This window comes from Sphaeramia orbicularis, chromosome 4 (genome assembly GCF_902148855.1).
Source record: "Sphaeramia orbicularis chromosome 4, fSphaOr1.1, whole genome shotgun sequence".
Classification (NCBI taxonomy): domain Eukaryota; kingdom Metazoa; phylum Chordata; class Actinopteri; order Kurtiformes; family Apogonidae; genus Sphaeramia; species Sphaeramia orbicularis.
This window is the reverse complement of record NC_043960.1, coordinates 11,192,005-11,214,289: the sequence shown is the minus strand read 5'-3', so window position 1 is coordinate 11,214,289 and position 22,285 is coordinate 11,192,005. Positions and strand designations below refer to the sequence as shown.

Below are 22,285 nucleotides of genomic sequence, written 5' to 3'. Positions count from 1 at the left end.
CATTATCATTAAACGGTGGACATTCACAGTCCTTTGCTACCAGGTGTCCAATCGATGACAGAATTGAAACAGAAGTACCCAGAGTCGGAGTCCAACAAGGAAAGCTGCAGTTGATGGTTGGCATCTTTAAACACTCAGCTACTGGGCCTCGCCAAGGAAACATCTCTGAATAAACATCCCATGGAATTAAAGAGAAATAATATAATTACAGAGGAAACAGTTTCTACGCTCAGTAGAGTAACAGCAGAAAAAGGTCAAATGGATTCATATCTGTGGATTAGATCTGAATATATATATATGTGTGTGTGTGTGTGTGTACACTAAGTAACTTCTTTTTTTTTTTTATCATCTTTTTATTAGGACACATTTTCAGTATACATATCCTCTCAGCACAGGTATAAGCATGTCCAGTTTTCCAAAAACCAACTAACAACAAAAAAAAAACTCAAACTAAAAAAAAAAAAAGGAGGAAAAGAACACCCCACCCCATCATTGGTCCAAATTCACTTCATTACAAGCGCTATGGCTAATCTATTCTGTCATCATTTCTATAGATGTTTTACACCAAGTAACTTCTTTTTTTTTTTTTTTAATAATCTTTTTATTAGGACACATTTTCAGTATACATATCCTCTCAACACAGGTATAAGCATGTCCAGTTTTCCAAAAACCAACTAACAACAAAGAAAACTTAAACTAAAAGAAAAAAAAAAAAGGGAAAAGTATCCCCCCACCCCACACTGGTCCACATTCACTTAATTATGAGTGGTATAGCTATTCTATTCTTCTGTTCTGTCATGTTTTCTATAGATGTTTTACACCAAGTAACTTCTTCTTTTTTTTTTTTTTTTAATAATCTTTTTATTAAGCCACATTTTCAGTATGCATATCCTCTCAACACAGGTATAGGCATGTCCAGTTTTCCAAAAACCAACAAACAACAAACAAAAACTTAAACTAAAAAAAAAAAAAAAAAAAAAGGGAAAGAACCCCCCCCCCCCTCCCCCCATTGGTCCACATTCACTTCATTACAAGCGCTATAGCTAATCTATTCTGTCATGTTTTCTATAGATGTTTTACACCAAGTAACTCCTTTTTTTTAAATAATCTTTTTATTAGGCCACATTTTCAGTATACATATCCTCTCAACACAGGTATAAGCATGTCCAGTTTTCCCAAAACCAACTAACAACAAACAAAAACTTAAACTTGAAAAAAAAAAAAAAAGGGAAATGTAGTGCCCCCATCCACACACACACATTGGTCCACATACACTTAATTACGAGTGCTATAGCTATTCTATTCTGTTATGTTTTCTATAGATGTTTTACACTAAGTAACTTTAAAAACGCACAATGAAATTCATGAACGTTTAACTTTGAATTCATGGACTATTTTTCCAGTTATAGTTATTGTTCTTATTGCACACATTCTGGGAAACATACACACAAGATTTTGAATCAAGGTTTATTTAATCAGGCTCTACAAATTTGACAGTACCATTCATTCTTACAAGGCTGCACTAAAGTGTGGCATTTTTGTACAGATATTTTCCCCATTTTTACTTTGGGGTTTCTATAGGGAGGGTCACATCATGTGTACAAAGCCTACACATTTTTGGTTATCAATTTAGCCCATCCCAGTGTTTCACTCCCCTACCCAGTTTGTACACTTGTGAGTACAGCTTTCATTAATTGGTCTGTGGTTGAGAAAAAGCAGAATCAGTCAAGCAGAATAACAGTATATTGTGTGTCTGAGAAGATGTTTGGAGCGTCTGAGTACATCTCATGACAATTCTAGCAAATTTTTAAAATATGCATTTTTAATGTAGCTTAGTGTGTGTATTGACAAGAATCTGACAGTAATAGGCCTACACGTTATGATTTAAGGGTTATCAATCAGTATATTACAGCACTGTAACCAAGGGATGTATTTATTGCCTAGTTACATGAAGTTTGTTTGTTTTGTCCCAAGAGCTGGCCATTTTTTAACGTTTCTTTTTACCTGTCTCTACTTACAACACCTGTCTCTGTAGCCTGCATCCATGATAACAGCCACAATACACTGATTTCTGTGATGACAATTCAAGTCACTTCTGAGTTCTTCATCGTCATCTTTCAGTTTGAATACAGCTGTAACAGTGTGAAATGAAGTCGACTAATGGGAATAATCAGGACAACATAGATTCTAACAAAACTGTCAAATATGAACACCCGCAAAGCTTATGTATTGCACCTCAAGGATGTAATTTTCCAAAATCTGTTAAGAGTGTGAATAACAGCTAACTTATCTATAATTTTTTTAATCAAAAAGCATTTCTGTTGGCATTTGTCACAGTCGCTTTAATAACTAACATCATAGCATCCCTTCTCATGCAGTTTAATTAGAAACTGATGCAATCTTTTTGAGAACTGATTAAGTTTCATGCAGATGTCACTCAAGTGTATTGATATATTGTTCAAAAGGCTACATGTAGTATAAACTTAAAATGATCATGAGTGTTTAGAGTAATCAAGGCTCAATCCCAATTCACCCCTTAGCCCTACCCCTTGGCTCTTGCGCTTGACACTACCCCTTGAAACAGAGCTGGAAGGGGTAGGGGTTGAAACATTCTCCTATGAAATGGGACAACCCTTCGACACCTGTTACGTCATCAGCAGTCATTGATGCCGCTATTAACAGATGCGGAAACTTTGTTTCCAAAAGTATTAAAGTAGTATGCTGTCAGTAGCTGTAACCATCTCTGTTGCATGGGCTTTGGTCATCTTTTTGCGGTTATCAACTATAAACCGCAGAAATGTGGTCTGTGTGTGTGTCTATGTGGTCGATCAAATGATTAAGTTGTTTACGAAGAAAATACGTACATTTGTGTGTTTCTTTCATCACACTGCTGCACTTTTTGGCTATGTTTACCTCCATCTTGCCAATGATCCAAACAGAATTATGGGAAATTTCTCCTACCCCTCTATTTGTAGTGTGGTCCTGGAAAATCTCCGTTTCGAGGACTATACAGCCCTCTGCCTTAGCCCTTCACCTCCGTCCAATCCAGGACAACACTACCCCTTCAAGTGTGCACACAAAACCGAGGGGTAGGGATAAGAGGGAGGGCCAAGGGGTGAATTGGGATTCAGCCCAAGAGTCTGGTTTAGACCAGCTCTAAATGTAAGGTGTCACGAGATCACTTTTGTTATGATGTGGCACTATATAAATCAGTTTGATTTGATTTGAATAAAGAACTCTGATGTTAAGCCAAAGACCCCAGTGTAATGAATTAACAGAGCTACAGTCTAAACTGTGACAGTTTTGACCTTGTTTGGACGCTTCCAAACAGATCTGTATTGCAGCTATTGAGGACACGAACTGTACAGAGAACGGAGGTGATCTGTGGTTTTACTGTCTATAAACAGAGCTAAGCTAACAGAGCTAAGCTAGCAGAGCTATAATGTAAACTACCAGCTGATGCAACACATGAAGATTATGAGACAGTGTTATTTTGACCAACTGTCAAAATAAGCAGCTATGAGTTTTAGTTTGAAGAAGAAAACTTGATGATACCATAATACAGATGTGTATAAACAATGAACTTTATACTTTATTCAGTGTGATGCAGTCTGTGGACACATAAGGTCAAGGTCAAGGTTACTTTATTTATACTCGTAGGTAGATTTGTTTTGCAGTCTAGGTGACTGCCTTGGCATTACAACAACACTTACATTAAACATGCAAGACAGGCACTTGATCACGCTTACAGACAGGACAAAAAGACAGGACAAAACAAAAAGTGCTCAGTGTTCCACCATTCATCGGTATAGCAGCATGGATAAGTAAATAAAATAGGTAAGATCAAATAAATAAAAACAAGATGCAATAAAACACAATAAAAACCAGAAAACATAAAAACAATAAAAAACAATCCGGGATAAAAACCCGAGTAAGAACATACAATTTAAAAAAAAAAAAAAAAAAAATTAAAAAATTTGAAGTCACAATAATAATAAATAGGGCAAAGAAATGGAATAAATAACTAAATAAGTTAGTAAAGTGCAATGTCACTATTTCTTATTGAACTCAGTGACCGCGACAGGAACAAAGCTGTTTTTATAACGCTGTGGCCTGCACCTTGGGACTAAGAACCTCCGTCCAGAGGAAAGGAGTTGAAATTCACCTCGTAAAGGATTGGTTGGTGGTTTTGGTGGTTATAAGTGTGTGAACCAGAATATCAATACTACACAAAACCACTTTAATCAATCGGGACAAACATGTACTGTATTGTCAAAAAATGTTATAATTGTACTTTTAGCTTTTACAACATTTTATAAGAACTTGATTCAGTGTCATTTTCGATGAAGGTAATTTAGAAACTGAAGTGTTTGACTATGAAATACTGATTCCTTCACACAGCCTCTGTTTCATGCTTGGTTCCATTGGTGGTCTTGTCATTTCTGGCAGCTTTTTCCTCCTTGGACAACCCTCTGCCAGTCATTTTCCCATTTCTTTTGAGGTTCAGCCCTGCTTCTCTAATCCCCCGGTGGGAGAATAGAGGGGAAAATGGTTATTGAACTGCATAGTAAGGTTTTTACAAGCCTCTAATGTCCAGGGACAACACTAGGTGCCAATCAGGATTGCCACTAAATGATTCCTTTGTTGGTTCATGTGGCTGGTTTTATGTTTTTCTTTTTCTCACACCACCACCACCACTACTACCATCCTGTTTTCCATCCTTAAAAGTCCATTCTGTCATGTATTTGTCCGCAGACGGCGAGTTAATTCGCAGAATGAGGCAATATTATGGCAGGTTGCAGCGGCAGATCCTCCAGCAGTGTCTTCCTGTTACAGTGTTTTTTTCAGGGAAGACACCAGTATTTTGGTCAGTTTAAGTCACTTGGGAATTGTGTCACTTAAGTCCCTTAACTGTGACATTTTTGCTGCAATCTCGAGCCAGCTGCTCACTCATTTCTTTGTTTAGTCTGGTTACTTTCAGCGTTTCACCGCAGAGATTTTGTAACTAACCGCAACGGGATCCCATTCACAGACCTGCGAATGGACACAAGGGATGGGATGAAAGGTGTACAATAAATTACAGGGGGATAGAGAGAGAATGTGCTTCAGAATGCACCAAGTACATAATATAAGAAGCAGATGTGTGAGCCGTGTGACTGCAGCTGGTTAGCGACATATTCATGCTACTCACTCGCGCTGCCAGAGAAGGATCATTACTGGCAGACGGCTGACTAGAGGGCTTTCATGCCTGGCAATGGTGTGTGTGCATGTGTGTAAATGCGAGCGTACAATATATGCACGGGTGTGACTCGGCGAGCACGCGTCTCTTTGATTAAATGTTTGTTCGCAAAATAATGGCAGCACAAACCGCTTTCTTTCCACCTCTTTTTCGGTGACTAATTTCAAAAGCAAGGCACAAACAGTACAGAAACTGGCAAAAAATTACAGGCTGCTTCCCAGTCCAGCTCTTGGAGGGTAAGTATATAATAGCTGGCATTTGGCAGGACATTGGGAGTAGTTGTGTTAGGGTGGAATTATGTTTTCTACAGCTTCGGCCTGGCATAGCAAGGCATTTTCCTCATAGACAACTCCGAGTGGACTGGACAACACAGTGCAGATGTAGTTACTATGGATAATCCCTCAACATATTTCTGTAATAACCTGAAATAATTGGTAATACGAGCTGGTATGGGTTTGTGCCATCTGTGTCAGTTTACCATATATTGGAAATCAGCCTCAATTAATCAGGTTTTCTACGGGTGAGATCTTATTTTTTCATTGGTATTGAAAACTAGAACCAGGACAGAATCAGTATGGGAATGTATCATATTACTTCTTCTTGGGATACGCTGACAATGCACTGGAGCCAAATATCAATATTTGTATTAAAACATGATCTAAATGCATTCCGCTGCCATTTGGACTTACCAGAGTTATTACTTTGGCTCTTTTTTCAACGTTGTTTCATCTCAGTTGTTCAATTCTGTGACCCTAGACAGGTTTCCATCCAAATGTATCACAAATTTGAACCAAATTTCCCAAAGACAGCAAAGCAAACTGCAAATTTATGCGTGTTTCCATCCACTACTCATATGCAAATATTAAGATTAAAACATTGTGGGTTCGATTGAGTTTCATATAATAACATACGACATGAACTGCTGATTAAGGGTCTGATAAACCTAAGAAGTATTTAGTCAAAAAACACGAAGTTGGCTTAAGGTTTTGCCCTCCCAAACTGAACCTTTGCAAACCTTTGTCCAACATTTATTACTTCATACGTGGTGTTGTTTAATTGCTGCTTCCATGAAATATGACATTTCTGTTTGTTTCTTGTATTAATTCAGCGACTACACAGTAAGTGTATAGTTTACACTGTATGGACAAAAGTATTGAGACACATTGAATTCATGTGTTTCATTGTCAGGAGCTGGGTTTTAAAACCATAATCACAAATATCATAATATAATTTTATATTGCAATGTATATCAATGCAATAAACCGTTTTATTTCATCTTCAGGGCTAATTTCATTCACACTCCCCGCTACAACACTTTAAAGGTTCTTTCTTCTCAAATATTTCTCATGTTCTCAGCATAAATAATAATTTCAAACCACAGATATTCGTCCGGTTTCTTCAACTCTCATTCAGGAATAAAAATCAGCCTTTATTTTGACATTAATCATGGTAATTATTGACAACTGAGATGAGTGTTTTATCTTAATATTTCTAATTAACAAGGATGGGAAGACAAATTTCCAAAAACGCTAATTTATATTTTCTCCAATACTTCTAAGACACTATTAAGACAGTCATGGTTTAAGACATTGCTGGTCAAATAGTGTTTCATATAATAACATGTTACATGAACTGTTGATCAAGGGGCTCATAAACCGAAAATGTATTTTAGTCGGTAAACATTAGGCTTTTTTTTTTGCCTCCCAAACTGAACCACTGGTCCAGACCTTATTGTGAAACTCTTTCCCTAACATTGGTTTCATCATACATGGTGTTGTTTCATGGCTGTTTTCATCAAATATGGCTTTTATATTTGTTTCAGTGACTGTGTGCGGACAATATATGCCTGGCTACGGCTTCTTTTTAGCCTCCTCATTGATCCACAAATAAACACAGAAATATTAGATAAATATGCGTCCATTGCACACATTATCAATACAACTACGCCTCCCAAGCTCAAAGTTTGTTTTTTTTTTTTAATAATTGCGTTCACTCTGGTTGTTTTAAGTGTAAAGTGAAAAGGTGAATAAAACATCTGCATGGAAACAAACCTACTGACACTACCATGTATGAATTAATACAGAATTCCCCTTTTTGCCTTTTTAAGGTTATCTTCTTTGGTTATACAGACATACTGATGTTTCAAAGGTAACTGCCAAAACACCACACCATTATTATTGGTTACTCTATGCTTCAACTCTCAAAAAACCTCTAAAATGAAGTGAAGACAGACAGACAGACAGACAGACAGACAGACAGACAGACAGACAGACAGACAGACAGATAGATAGATAGATACTTTATTGATCTTTTGCAGGAAATTATTTGGTTACAACAGCAGTAACAACAAAAAAACACACAAGTAGCATAATTAATTAACCTGTTTAACCCTGACCATATTTTCAGGGGAAAAACGCCTAAAAAGGCATACCCAAAGTAAATGAAGAATTACTTCACAATAATAAGGTTCATATGGATGTTCTTGGTGTCTGTGGACATTTAGAGACCTCACAGAATCTATTCCCATTGTCTAAAATATTGTATCTATTATTATGCCTGAGTAAACTGTAACAAACTAAAAGAGAAATTGGAATTTTTTATCCTCGCTTGTTTTTTTTTTCGGCTGGATTGATGATGATATGCATAAATTAATTGTTCGTGTCGGAGATTTTTACTAGCGTATATTTCACCCCACAAAGATTAAAAATCATGTTTGAACATTAAAGTTTGCACTAAAATACACTTTTGATGTACTTTTATTAACATTAGGGTCTAAACTTTGAGCAAAAGTTGAAAAAAACATTCATTGTCCTGATTTATTATATTTTTACAGTAGATGAATATTAATATAATTTTTTCAGCCCACGGGCGGGCTGATAGGGCTAAGGGGTTTTAAATCTTTTAGTGATAGAATCACTCAAAACTAGATTCCTGCATTAGTCTTTGCTTCAATATAAGATAAAATAAAATAAGATATGCCTTTATAAGTTCCACAAGGGGAAATTCCAGATTTACAGCAGCAAAGCACAAGAGCAAAAAAAAAAGTGCAAAATTAAAAACGAAGACAAATCAAAAAAACTATATGTATTATTTACAGCTGTGCACAGACTGATCATGCCACAGGTTGGATACTGGTATATATAGTCTCTGAGAATTTTGGTACTTTGGGTTGTCTTCTGTCTGAGTTTTGATGCATTTGGTTTCATTTTAGTACCATTCTCAGTCCACTCAATGCAGATTTCAACATTGCACTGTTTGACAAACGTGATGAATGAAGGCACAAATGGGTTAAAGCAGCAGAATCATATTTCACCCTACATTTCATGATGGAAGATTACTATTCATCACCTCAGATGCACACACATAAGCAACTCCTCTCCGAAAATTAAGTTCAAATGAAACAATCATCAGCCTCTTCAGCCAAATGATTTCTAAACTCTTGCAGACAACCTTCTGGCTGTCAGCGGTTTGATTAACCACCGCTGATGCAGAGCAGAGTCTGCGTCTGCTGCCGTCTGATGAAACTGCTGCTCGTTGTTCTGATGTGGAGTTCGCCTCAGTGTTGCAAATGCTGTCATCACAGTCACCCACATAAATCTGAGCTACATGATGATGTCTGGTTTATGAGTGAAAGTTCCATTTCTTAATTAACAAGAAATGCTGCATAAGCCAGTGAGAATATGAGTCCTCATCTGTTTTGTGGAATTAGATACACAGATTCTGTATTAGTGATAAAACTCCAGTGTTAGTTTATTGTTTATGTCTATATTTAAGAGGCCAGGAATGTAAAAGTAATCTGCTTCATCACATTCTTTCAGGCTAAAGGCAAAGACACACCAACCCGACTGCCGATCATCGCCAGAAATGTAACGCGACTATCAGTTGGCTCCCGTCTCCCTGACACAGTCAAAAAAGTGTGAAGAACACACCGAATCGACTACTGACTTGTGCGAGATGTAAAACTGGAAAATGACGGAACATCTCTAAACACAGAGCGCGGTCATTAGTGTTGGACGGATGGCTAGTAATAAGAAGATACTGGCGTTGTCAGCTCTCAGGCTTCTTCTTGTGAAAGAAGAAAGATGTCGCCGGCGAAAACTAAGGACTGTAACGCGACTATCAGTTGGCTCCCGTCTCCCTGACACAGTCAAAAAAGTGTGAAGAACACACCGAATCGACTACTGACTTGTGCGAGATGTAAAACTGGAAAATGACGGAACATCTCTAAACACAGAGCGCGGTCATTAGTGTTGGACGGATGGCTAGTAATAAGAAGATACTGGCGTTGTCAGCTCTCAGGCTTCTTCTTGTGAAAGAAGAAAGATGTCGCCGGCGAAAACTAAGGAGAAATCGCTAATACTGTTCACTTCATCGAATGAATGAAGTCCATAGCCAACACTGACTGGCACTCATTCAGATATGATATGAGCAGTGAATGGCCTACTATAGAAGACAATAATAATGTGAAGTAATTTGGCATAGCTGTGTTCACATGTAAATTACATGTTCACTGATTCACTGGTCAAGGGCTATCCCTCCACCAATCAGATCAGTCCGACTGAATGACGGGTAGTGGCCGATTACACATGTTGAATCGGTCAAAAAGACTGGCAACGGTTTAGTGGCAAAGTCTAGTGGTGTGAGGTCTGGTGAACTTGCCAAACAGGTGGATTGGACGAAGGGGTTTCGTTAAATACCCTCCGCGTTCACCAGACCTCCCACCACTAGACTTTTTTTTAATAGGGATACCTAAAAGACAAAGTCTACGCTATGAGACCTGCAACAGTCGCTGAATTGAGAGCAGGCATTGAACGTGAATGCACGCAAATACCGAGGGAATTGTTTCGTGATGTGTGTGATTCCATTGTTTGGCGTTGTCAGCAGTGTCTGGACCAGAACGGACGTCAGTTTGAGAACAGTCGGTGACAAAACAATAAAATGATGTTTGGAAATTCTATTACATTTTGAAAATTAAATGAATTTTAATAAACACCTACTTTACAATTATTTAAAGTGTGTATACATTTTTTGGGACACCCTGTAGAAATCCACAGTGTTTAGTTTTATAGGTCTTTTACAAACAAACTGCTTTTAACTTACAAGTGCACTGGAAAGCAGGATTTCCATACAGCCGTTTGTTATAGGATGTCTTTCTCAAGTTCTTGTTCTAGGACATTTCACTTTTACGAAGCGTACAGAACATCACTTTATCATTTTATTAGGTTTAGATGATCATGAGTTTGGAGTTGTTTTGGGGTTGTATTTTCTGCATCCTTAGGAACAGCAGTGTAATCGAGCATGTATGTAAACAGATTGACAGATTGAGACACCCCACACAAACCTATTTACACAAACGACATAATCGGTTATGTCAGTCATAGTCTGATACATCAAGCCCCAGTGGATGGATCTTAAAATCCATTCAGAAATGATGTTCTAAGCTTCTCAGGGCAAGCAGACCCATGACTTAACATTATGGTGTTTGTCCAGCAACTCTGCCTTGAGCCAAACATAAAGAATCAGTCTTAAGATTCATCTGACTGTAATCTTTGTCTGTTATTACTTTTGTCGATCAGCCTCTCTGCCTCTCCACCCTCTGAGGTTGTGAATCCAGCTTTGGCTGTGGATCAGATGTAAATGTGTTGTATCTCAACACGCAGGCCCCAAAGTCCTGTCATCTCACTCCACTGCCACCCAGATCCTGGCATGTACCTCTGATGGGCAGATACACAGGACATATGGTTTCATATGTTACGCCATTTTTATTGTAACTGTCCAATTCTTAATCCTGCCAGATGGAGTTCTGCTCCATCTGCCAGACCACCAGTCAGGCTTTCTGCTCTCTAGTGATGATGGCAAAAGCAACTCCAATAACCTACTTATTCAACATACTATGTTCCTGTTAATAAAGTCATCAGTTCTCCTTCACGTCTGCTTTATTTCACAGTCTCTCTAGTGAATGCAGACAGTTGCTCAAACCACTTTTAGGTTTAGAGAAGCTGCCAAAGTGGCACAGTGAGAAGCAGATCGCCTCCCAACCTTTGTCTAAAGTCAGACCAGTTTGTACCTGTTTTAATACAGAATGTAAAACCTGCTGGGCATAACAGTGTTCAGTTTCATATAGATTTATGTAAACTGAATGATGGTGTACACACAGCACATCGAGGAACACGTTTTGTGGTAAATTTAAAATCTAAGCTTAGAATGCCATTTCATATACATATATCTTCCCCACTGCCTTAAAGCTGGAGAAAGAGTATGATTGTCAGATTGTATATTTCAGAAATAATGTATGTGTGGTGTACATTTTCCCCTAACAGTGGCACGGTGTAATCAGGTTTATAACCTCAATAAAATATCATTAAATTGGCTATGTTACCTTACATGGCCTGAATTTAAAGGGCATTTTCCCTCCAGGAGGGATTTTTCATCAGACAGCCTGTTGGAACACTAGAACAAAGCTTTGGTTTATTAAATAGGATTACAGCATGACCAGAATAAAGTGGGGAAACATGTAAACATGTTTAAATATTAATACTAAGGGGGTTTACTGCCTGTTTAGGGACAAATTTGATTCCTTTAAATCCCTCAATTCATGACTGAGCTGCTCCAGAGTGTGTGTCTGCGTATTTTAGAGTTGACGGTCATGAAGGTAATATTAAGAGCCTTAGGTTCAGACTTTTGATGATTCTGTTTAAAAAGGGACACTGTTAGATGAAGCAAAGAGCGCTTTGTTTTAACCATGTATAAAGCTTAATCTGCTTTTTGTAATAGACCTTAACAATCTGCTTTTTGTACGACAATTATTTATCTAAAAGTGAAATTTAACAATCACACCTCCAGTTTTATCAGATCTGATTAAAAGTGCGGAAAATGTTCCTTGTGTGGTTAGTTTTCAGCAGCAGCACTGAACACAACTCTGAAATATTGGAAATGTTTGACAGGAATCATCCAAACTTAGTTTCAGATTGAACAAGTAAACATCAACCACTTGAGAAGCAGAGAAGAGATGACTGTTTCCATCCACCAAACACAACTGTTATGACACCATAATGTTTCTTTCAACAGGACACAGAGGTTTTTGGCTTCTCGATTAGATTAACCCCACGCAGAACGAGAAAAAATAAACATCTGAAACCAGAGCTCACATTATTATTTCCATCGCTGAGAACATCGATTATAAACTTGCCCGGTTTCCATGAGGCAGCCTTAAATCTGAAGTAAAACCTTCATTTAATGAAAGGTAGATATGAACTTAGATGCGAGCTAAGAACGGTAAAGACAAACAGGAAATATTTCAGAGGTGGTTATTTATGGTATAAAGTAGGGTAATGAATGGTATTAAATGTAAGCTGTTTGCTAAAATAATCCTTCTTAATGCTGAAATATGCTCTTTAACGCAGGTCATATAAATTAGCAGAGATTTTATTGCATTGAACTTTATAACATTTATAAACCCTGTAATATAACCTTTGTTAAAAAAATAAATACTGTATGATTTCAACATTGATAAGGTATACTATTCAGTCCATACACGTTTAGTTTCAGTGTGTAGCTGTTGGAGGACTCTGCTCTGCATCCTGATTTTTTTCAGCAGGTTCTGGTATGTAAAGCAGCCATCCTCCACTGTTGGTGCTTCTGTTTTGACTTTTTTATGCTGATCTTCTCTTTTTTCCCTGACAATGAATAATGGCACTTATCCCAGGTATGCACTCTGGCCTTGCCTGAAATGATTGCAAGCATCTTTGGGCAAGCCTCTTTTCCATTGAAAGACATAGTTTCCATTTGCTGTAATGACAGAATAATGGCATCACACCTGGTGCTCCACCTTCATTTGCCTGCACGTACAAACTCGTGCACACACACACACTGACGCACCAAAGGCGAAACTCAGTCAAAACTAAGCAAACACATAAATTCCTCTGACTAAGGGGTTAGAGGTGTAGGTCCCTCCCACACTTGCGTAGGGAATCCCCTCCCAGTGCCTCGCCAACACTCCCAACGCTGCCTTTACTACCTACAGCTTTACCCGGCGCCCTCTCCATACAATGAAGTGGAAACTCGTAACCACCTTCCACATGTTGTTCTGCCAGTTCTGTACATATTTCTTCACTTTTGAACTCTTCCTACCCATCCTGTTTCTGTTTTCAAGGAAAAACACATTGCCTTGTTGTATAATACCATCTGGATCCACAAAACACAAGCATCTGACATGAGTTTAACAGCTTGGACAAATAACAGTCGGCCCAAAAATGTACAGTGTAACTTTATTTTTATGGTATTTTGCTATTTTAATCCACTGCACACTAATTTATTTATTGATGATTATTTGGTACTGGCTGCAGCTTTTCTTAAATTTTATTCATATCAGTATTTGCTGTAAAATTTGTGGAATGTCGTTATTTTAAACCAAAATTATGACTTATTTTAAGTGATCCTTTCTTGTTCTTATAGATTCTTACAATGTGTTAGCAAGTTCCCCACTAGAGCTTGAACTTTTACTCAATAACTATAACAGTTTTAATTGATTCGTAATTTCTAGCGAGGATGCCAAACACTATGTGGTTTGAGCCTCTTTCAGCTTTTGTTTTGTTTTTATTTGACAGTCAATGAAATAGCATGTTTTAAGGGCTTTAATTTGCTCTCTAAGAAATTAAAATTGGGTTTTTGCACTTTGTTAACGAAATGGTTAATCAAGAAATAAAGAGATGATCTGTCAGTATGGCAAATTATTGTTGCACACCATTTGAAGATTCAGTGTGTAATACAGGGTGACACAAAAAAATGGGAACTTTTTAACAATCTAATAAAACCAAGAGTGATGGAAGAAAAATATTTTATTTATAGTAATTGAAACCTTAAACTATTCCATTTAAGAAACAATGATGGAATTTTCATTTTTTAAAAATTACTTCCTGTAGATGGCATCCTCCTGTACGAATGCATTCTTGAAATCTGCTGTTGAGATTCCTCATTGACCGCTGCAACATCTCAGCTGGGATACTGTGAATTTCATCCTGAATTCTCTGTTTTAACTCATCCAGAGTTCTTGGTCGAGTCGTGTACACTTTACTCTTGAGATAGCCCCACAAGAATAAATCACAAACGGACAAATCTGGCGATCTAAGGGGCCAGGGAACATTACCGAATCTTGAGATCACACGGTTACCGAACAATTCTCGCACAGCCGCCAATGGTTACTAAAATGGGGGGGTGTTTACTTGCTCAAGGTCACTGTCTCGCAGTGCTGCCACTTGCTCATGTCTGCCAATACGCACTTCAAAAATTCCCGTTTTTTTGGGTCAGCCTGTAATTTTTAAAAAATGAAAATTCCATCATTGTTTCTTAAATGGTATGTTTTAAGGTTTCAATTACTATGAATAAAATATTTTTCTTCCATCACTCTTGGTTTTATTGGATTGTTAAAAAGTTCCCGTTTTTTTTGCGTCACCCTGTATTTAGTGCCATTCAGATGGGGAATTTTAGATTACAGCCAACTGTAAAAGTGAAAAATGCTTCAAAATGGTTTGAAGTTTTTGTGTTATCCAAATTGATTTACAGCCAGCAGTAACGATCGGCAACATCAATGAATACGGACACAAATTCCTAATTACATTGTGTCATTTTCAAGGCTGATAGCAAGAGGAATAAATGATTTTTTCAAGATGCAGCAGCAAAGATTCAGACCACGGCAGATGGGTCAAAGCAGGATTGATCAGGTTTCCTTCAAAGATTTGATCCTGAACAGGTCACACTGGAAAAAATCAGAATCTTATTTCAACAAATCATATCAAGATACTTTTCAGAATTTTTTGCTTGAATAAAGCAAAAAAATTTTGAATTAAGCACAAAAAAAAAAAAAAAGATCAGCCAATGGAACTAGTGAAAATTATCTTGGTAAAAGTTCTTGAAATAAGATTTTCAAGATCTATTATCTAAAAATAAGTTCTTATATCTCACTGAAAAGTTACTCTTTAGGTGATTATGTTTTATTACCTCCGCCAAGGAGGTAATGTTTTTGTTGGCGTTGGTTTGTCTGTCTGTCTGTCTGTCGGTGTGCAAGATAACTCAATTCGGATTTGGATGAAAATTTCAGGAAATGTTGATACTGGCACAAGGAACAAATGATTACATTTTGGTGGTGATTGGGAGTGGGGGGGGTGGGGGGGCCACTGATCTGCCTTGGCGGAGGTCTGCGCTCTCCGAGTGCTTCTAGTTTTAAGTGTGATGAGGTATTTTGATTTGATTTGATTTGATTTATTTATTTATTTCGAACATGCAAAAAAAAACCCAAAAAAATAAAATAAAATAAAAAAGCAAAATAAAACATTCAAATGGACAGAATCTATCTCCAAGCACATACAAGTCTGAATTTTGCATGGTCGAAATTTGACTAGAAATGAGAAAAATACACTTGGTAAGATTTAGATTTTTTTCCAGTGGACAAAGCCGTGTTTCTGTTCTGGGTTTATTTAGTTTAGGGAACCTTAATTCTTTTCCACTATCAAACATAGTAGGTGATGATAATGTACCTTAATGCAGGATGACACCAACTGTAAAGAGCTACAACAAAAATATACAGACCTGCTCTTTCAGTAGATATATTCAGCTCATTCTGAGTCTTATTTTCATTGCTGCACTAATGAAAACATGATTATGAATATTAACTTTTTATTTTTGCAATTATATTCCCATAAATCCTCCACACTGAACCTTCAGTACCACAAAAATGTTGTTATAATTGCTAATACATGTTTTTTACACGCTAAACATAACTTAATGGCACCAAATAGCTGTGCAGGGCTTTGTCTGTGGATAAGTTAAAAGAGATACCAAAAACTTTATATTACAGATGTCAAAAGGAACCTCCAAGTTGAGCTCTAAATCTCCCTCCGTGAGTCCTCCGCCCTAATAACAAGGTGCCCTGTATCTGCCTTACAATTATACTCAGAGGGTGTGTTTCATCTTTAGCTCCATCAAGGCCACCGTCCTCCTACCCACCAGAAAGGGCTGATGGGTCTGCTCCACCCAATACTGTATATGGCAAATTTCTGTGGTTTTGGTCAACGCAAGTCTTTGTAGTTGGGATCAGCACTCAGTTTGTGGGATTTATGGCTCCGAAAGAGCATGTAGGTCATCAGCTTGGTTTGTTGGTACCAAGGACAGTGACCTATTTTCTGTTCTGTAGGGATAACAGAATGCTTTAACACTGAGATTCACTCAGGTTTATCAATAAAATGAGCATTATCTATTTATTTTGACGTCAGTAATTTGTTTTTGTGCGGATGTAGTTCAAAGATCTCTGTATTCATGTTATAAGACATCCTAAAAACATGCCCTGTATAGATAATGGCATGATTTTTGCACAAAACAACTCAATGACTTCATAAAAAGATATTCAAAACAGCATCTACTCCATGATTTTTGAGCATACACATTAAGTGCAAAGTATTTCCTGCACTCCTAAAAGTCTGTTTTCAGTGTGTGACTCTAGTTTTTACACAACACTTGTAAAAGTTACATAATAGATCGCGATTGGCTCCAAAATATTTGTATTGCAACAAATCCTCCTGGTATGTACACACCTTAAAGCCCTGATCTTATTTTACGTGAAAAGAGCAATAAACTGCATGAACATCACCGTGCGTAAAGAGGGGGAGGGCTTAAAATATCCATAAGTAACACTAGACTGTAAGTTAACGATAAAGTGTGACTTTACCTCGTCTGTTCTGAGTCCAACTCCACCCACTACAGGATGCTGAAAGCTGCTACAAAGTCATAAAGAGGCTGAGAGTGTGGTGGGTTGTGAACGTCCAGGTGTGGATGTGAGACAGGAGTAGTTCAGGGACATCAGAGGATCATTTATCACAAGACACTAATGCAGAACCATACGAGGATCTGAAAGGGTTAGACTGAGTTTTTGTACAGCTTAAGAACAGCCTACCTAAAAAAAAAAAAAAAATCAATTCAATGTTTTTCTGTATTAGGAATATTTTTGCCACCTTTTCTTACTGTCATTCATTCCTTAAAGGGGTCATATTTTGCTAAACCCACTTTTATTAGTCTTTTGTACATTTATTTGTGTATTTGAACCCTAATCGTTCAAAAAGTTTGAATTTGAACCCTCCAGGTGCTGCAAAGATATTATTATATTCATTCCGGCAAAAATTGAGTGGATTTCTACAACCTGTTTCAATTCTGTTTTTTTTTTTTTATAACTAGTGGTCTATCCCTGTGGTCTACATAAACTGTTAATGCTCTGCTTGGGTCTGAATTCTTCATTAATTCAACTCCACAGGTCCATCTTCAACCCTGTATCTGAGTAATGACACCAGAAAGGTCGTTTTGAGTGCTGGCCCTTTAAATGAAAATGAGCCACTTCACGCCCCACCCCCTCCAGGTTGTTGATCGTGCTCTCTGACCCATTCAGCCTCTAGTGTTTGTTAATACAACCAACAACTGAACATTTTAAGTAATTGGCTCGAAGTTCGGACATGTTTTCAGTTTTTAATACAGCTGCTGCTGCTGCTGATAAACAGTTATGATGTACTTGGAGAAATGTTCATCGGAAGTCTTGACCTTATATGTATAAATGTTGTGATGCAACTAGTTATAGACATAACAAATCAAGAAGGAATTAAAACTTGTTGTAGAAATTCACTCGATTTTTGCCAGAATGAATATAAAAATAGCTTTGCAGCATCTGAAGGGTTCAAATTCAAACTTTTTGAACTGTTAGGGTCCAAATATGCAAATAAAGATACCAAAGACAAATAAAAGTGGGTTTAGCAAAATATGACCCCTTTCAAGGAAGTAAAATTACATCGTTTTATTCGTATCTTATTTGATATATTAGAATTTGTCGGATATTTCTGCATTATGATGATATTTGTAGGTACAAACACAGCAGCTGTTTGGGGGATAAATGTTTGGTTGTAGAGCACGCCCAGCAACCCAGAAAACCCAGCCGCATTTAATAGTTACTGCCCAAAACATTACCCCAGCATAAGTGATCATTATGTGATATCCAGCAGCTGGTGTCCGAGTCCTCAGTGTATATGTCATGGTCTCCATGGCGACTCTGGTTTGTTCATTTACTCACAGATACACACAGAGGCACACAGATGGACAAGATCTTGGAAGCAGCCAGGCGTATTGTCTTGGACAGATTAGAGCCCAATCCTCTCTATGCTCTGAATTTAAACAAGGGCATTTGTGTTCGACTACACTGGGAATACTGCGCTAAAGTACTGGTGACTTCATCTGTCTGAAAAACAGGCATCAAACATTACATTTGTGAAAATAAAAATCACTTTTCTCCTTGTGTCATTTAGAGAAAAACAGTTCATGTGGCACCTGAAGCTCATCTTCCCCCAGAGCAGCACCGAGTTTAGTCAAAGGAGGTGAGTTCCACAAAATAAACCCATCACAGTTTCTACAGAGGCATGTGTGTTTTATTAAGAGGGAAAAGCACATTATACCATGAATTTTAATGAGCCTCACTTAACAAGCTTTCTCATTTCAATTCTCAGTGGGAAGTACTTTTGGCCTTTGTGGAAATTTTAGTAGATACATCCTGTGGGTCTAAAACTACAGTTCAAGTTGCAGCCAAATCTGTTTTTATCCTGGATTTTCAAAGCTACACTTGTGACTTGGCGTATATAATCGCATTTGCATGTGTGTGATTTCTTTCACAAGTTTTTTTTCCTCCACAATCTGTCTTTTCAGGGTGTCTGACAGGCAAACACTCAAGCAGATCCTGATCCCTTATATTCACCCCACGGAGTCGGACCCGGTGACTCGCCAAAAGTGAGTTTTGTCCCCTTAACCCTGATGCACCTTGGGATATTGTTTCATATGGTTGAAATGTGGCACGTGACGCACTGACCCATTCACAGTGATACTCCATAGCGCAGTGTTTGTCAACCTTGGGGTCGGGACCCCACATGGGGTCGCCTGGAATTCAAATGGGGCACCTGAAATTTGTAGTAATTGATAAAATTTTTAAAAAGTTACTAATAAAAAATATATGGTGACAATCACAATACATAAAAGACATGACAAACTCTGAAGCTGAAACTGAAGCACTGTGGTACTGTTTATCTTTCAAATGTTCATTGTGGTTGGTTTCAGATGCTGCAGCTCTTTCATAATTCATAGTTTGAGTTATTGTTTTTTTCAGTATTAATTGTCAGCCTTGTAAATCCAAGCTGGACTGACTGTACATATCCTGACCAAGGAAAATACAATTCTCACCTTGTGCAGTAATCTACACCTGGCTTTTCTGCCTCCGTCCATAATAATATATATTATATAGACTAAATGTTGCCTAAAATTAAGGTTTATTTGCAACATAGTATTGCAAACTATTACATGATCAAAAACAAATTAATTTTAGCAAAAAAAAAAAAAAAAAAGGCTTCATTTTGAATGTCTGGGGTCGCCAGAAATTTGTGATGTTAAAATGGGGTCACAAGCCAAAAAGGTTCCGTAGCTGCTCTAGTAGGCTCTAGACCTTGCGTCTTTTGTAAGGAGTCAGTTGCATTACTTTAAGTATATTTATCTTTATTTTCCATTCTGTTTTAGTTCACTTGCTTTTGTTTCTTGCACAAAAGTCTCCACTTTATTCTTGAGCAAAGCCAGAGCCTCTGAATTTTGTGGTTGAAATTAATTTTGTGTCCAGATACCAAACATAGAACGAGAAATAAAATCTTAATGATGTGATAATGGACGCCGAAAACAACAGTGGTTTGACATATTGTTTGTAAGATATTTGAGTTTAAGGAGACCAGTTGCTGCTGAGGCATTTGTTTTCTCTCAAGCTGCTCTACTTGGCAACAGCCATGAAGCTGTGTTTAGTTAGTGGATTCTCAAGACAAGTGAGAGTGAGAGCGATGAAAACAAGACTAATTGAATGTCTTGTCATTAATTCGTCTGAAATTCAGATACAGCGATATCTACAATTCAGCAGCATGTTTTAATATTACATTCCTCCAGTTTACAACACCCATATGACGCACTTACATTCATCTGCTATTGCTTCATATTGTTCTGGGAATAATGCATGCTGTTGCATTGGGGCTTTTTGTGTCAACTGAAACATAGTTTGCTCAGTGCTGAGTTTAAGAATCATTTGTTAAAGCTCAGATATACAATTGCCTGTTGGAAGTTTTATGCAGGATCACTGGTCTGTTAAATATAGGCCACATGTTGCCAGCTTTGGTTTTGATGACCTGCAGCAAGTCCGCTGCGGCCTGCAGGACAAACCAAAGCCCCTGTAATTGACTTTGGCAACAGTGTGATTAAGGATTACGCTTCTGTCACAGGCTAACTACAAATCAGTCAGTTATAAACAAGTTTTTTTTTTTTGTGAGTGCCCTGATTTTAATAGCGTATTGAGCCTGGGAGAACTTTTCCACCTTCATTTCATTTTTATTCTTTTATTCATCTCATTCTCACCTCTCACTGAAAGATTGAGCTTAAATGTGCCATGGTAACGCCTGTGTTTGTGTTGGTGACTTGTATCACGTTTGTCAGCAGATGCAGTCCACTGAGCTGTTTTGTTTTTTTTTTTACACAAAGTAGATATTTTAGTTTGTTTCTCTCCATCATCTGCCATTCATATTTTTTCATAGGGCACCAGAAGGAGCCGGACTTCTGTTCTTACACTTAAGATATGACTTAAAAATAAGGTTTCAGCACTAGTCTAAATTACACTGTAACTTCCCATTGAGCAGGTACATATTAAGAGTGGCTACTCTTTAAATTTAGTTTGTTATAATTCAGCAAAAGTGAGAAAAATGTCAATGCTCAGAAGATTCAGTTAAATTATTATCCTATTCTTCTGTGTTAACACACCAAATTGAACTTCATTTACTTATGCTATGTTCACAATGCAGCTAAAAGTGGCCCAAATCTGACTTTTTTCCCCTTATGACCTATGTCTGATTTTTTTATGACAGTCTGAGCAGAACTAATTTTTTTTTTTTTTTTAATCAGACCCAGGCCACTTTCATATATGGTCCTAAATCAGATACATACACCGTATAAATCAATATCTTACCAGGTGTATTTTTCTCATTTCTAGTCAAAATATCTCATCACACTTAAAATAAGACATAATCACCTAAAGAGTAACTTGTGAGCTATAAGAACGTATTTTTAGACAACAGATCTTGAAAATCTTATTTCAAGAAATCTTACCAAGATCATTTTCACTTGTTCCATTGGCAGTTTTTTTTTTTTTGCTTGAATTAAGAAGAAAAATCTTGAATTAAGCAAAAAAAAATCTGCCAATGGAACAAGTGAAAATGCTCTTTGTAAGATTTCTTGAAATAAAATTTTCAACATCTGTTGTCTAAAAATAAGTTCTTATATGTCACTTACACGTTACTCCTTAGGTGATTATATCTTATTTTAAGTGTGATGAGATATTTTGACTAGAAATGAGAAAAATACACTTGGTAAGATTTGGATTTTTGCAGTGTATCTGATGTTTTGCAATGCGACTTCAAACTGAATGGTCATGTCACATTCCATCTGACTTTTACGTCATGACAGACATCACAATTCAGCTCTGGAGGAGGTGGAACCTGGAAAGATCCACATTAACTTCCATAAACACAGCGTTCTGCTTGTGACGTCACACCTTTTTCTGCACACGTGGGTCAATTCAGATGATACACATGAGTCTGATGGGATTGTATTTAAATATTAATGTGAACAACCAAGCAAAAAATCAAATTTCAGCAAAAAAATTGGAATTGAGCATTAAGACCTGCAGTGTGAACATAGCGTTAGTTACTCTCTCCGTGTTCCCACAATCTTACTTTCCTACATTTATCTTTGTCCTTTCCTCTTGCTTCATTCTCGTTTTTATTTCCCAGGCTCATGTTTCCCCCAGCATGAACCGCTGTCTTTGAACAAGGCATGCTCTTTGATAACTACAAGACCCACTCAGTATTTCTAATCTGAGCCTCTAACAGACCAGCGACCCGGCTCCCCTGACTTCACCTTTCTACTGATAGCGGTCAGCAGTCAGTAAGC

General features: G+C 37.4%; 1 protein-coding gene across 1 annotated transcript in view; it reads left to right on the top strand.

Moving 5' to 3' along the window:
• The window catches only part of znhit6 (zinc finger HIT-type containing 6), a 60,873-nt gene that overhangs the window by 19,692 nt on the left and 18,896 nt on the right, over nucleotides 1-22,285 (top strand). The window contains exons 6-7 of the mRNA XM_030131774.1: nucleotides 18,574-18,642; nucleotides 18,968-19,048. Coding sequence (XP_029987634.1) covers nucleotides 18,574-18,642; nucleotides 18,968-19,048 — 150 coding nt within the window. The remainder of the gene's footprint in view (nucleotides 1-18,573; nucleotides 18,643-18,967; nucleotides 19,049-22,285) is intronic.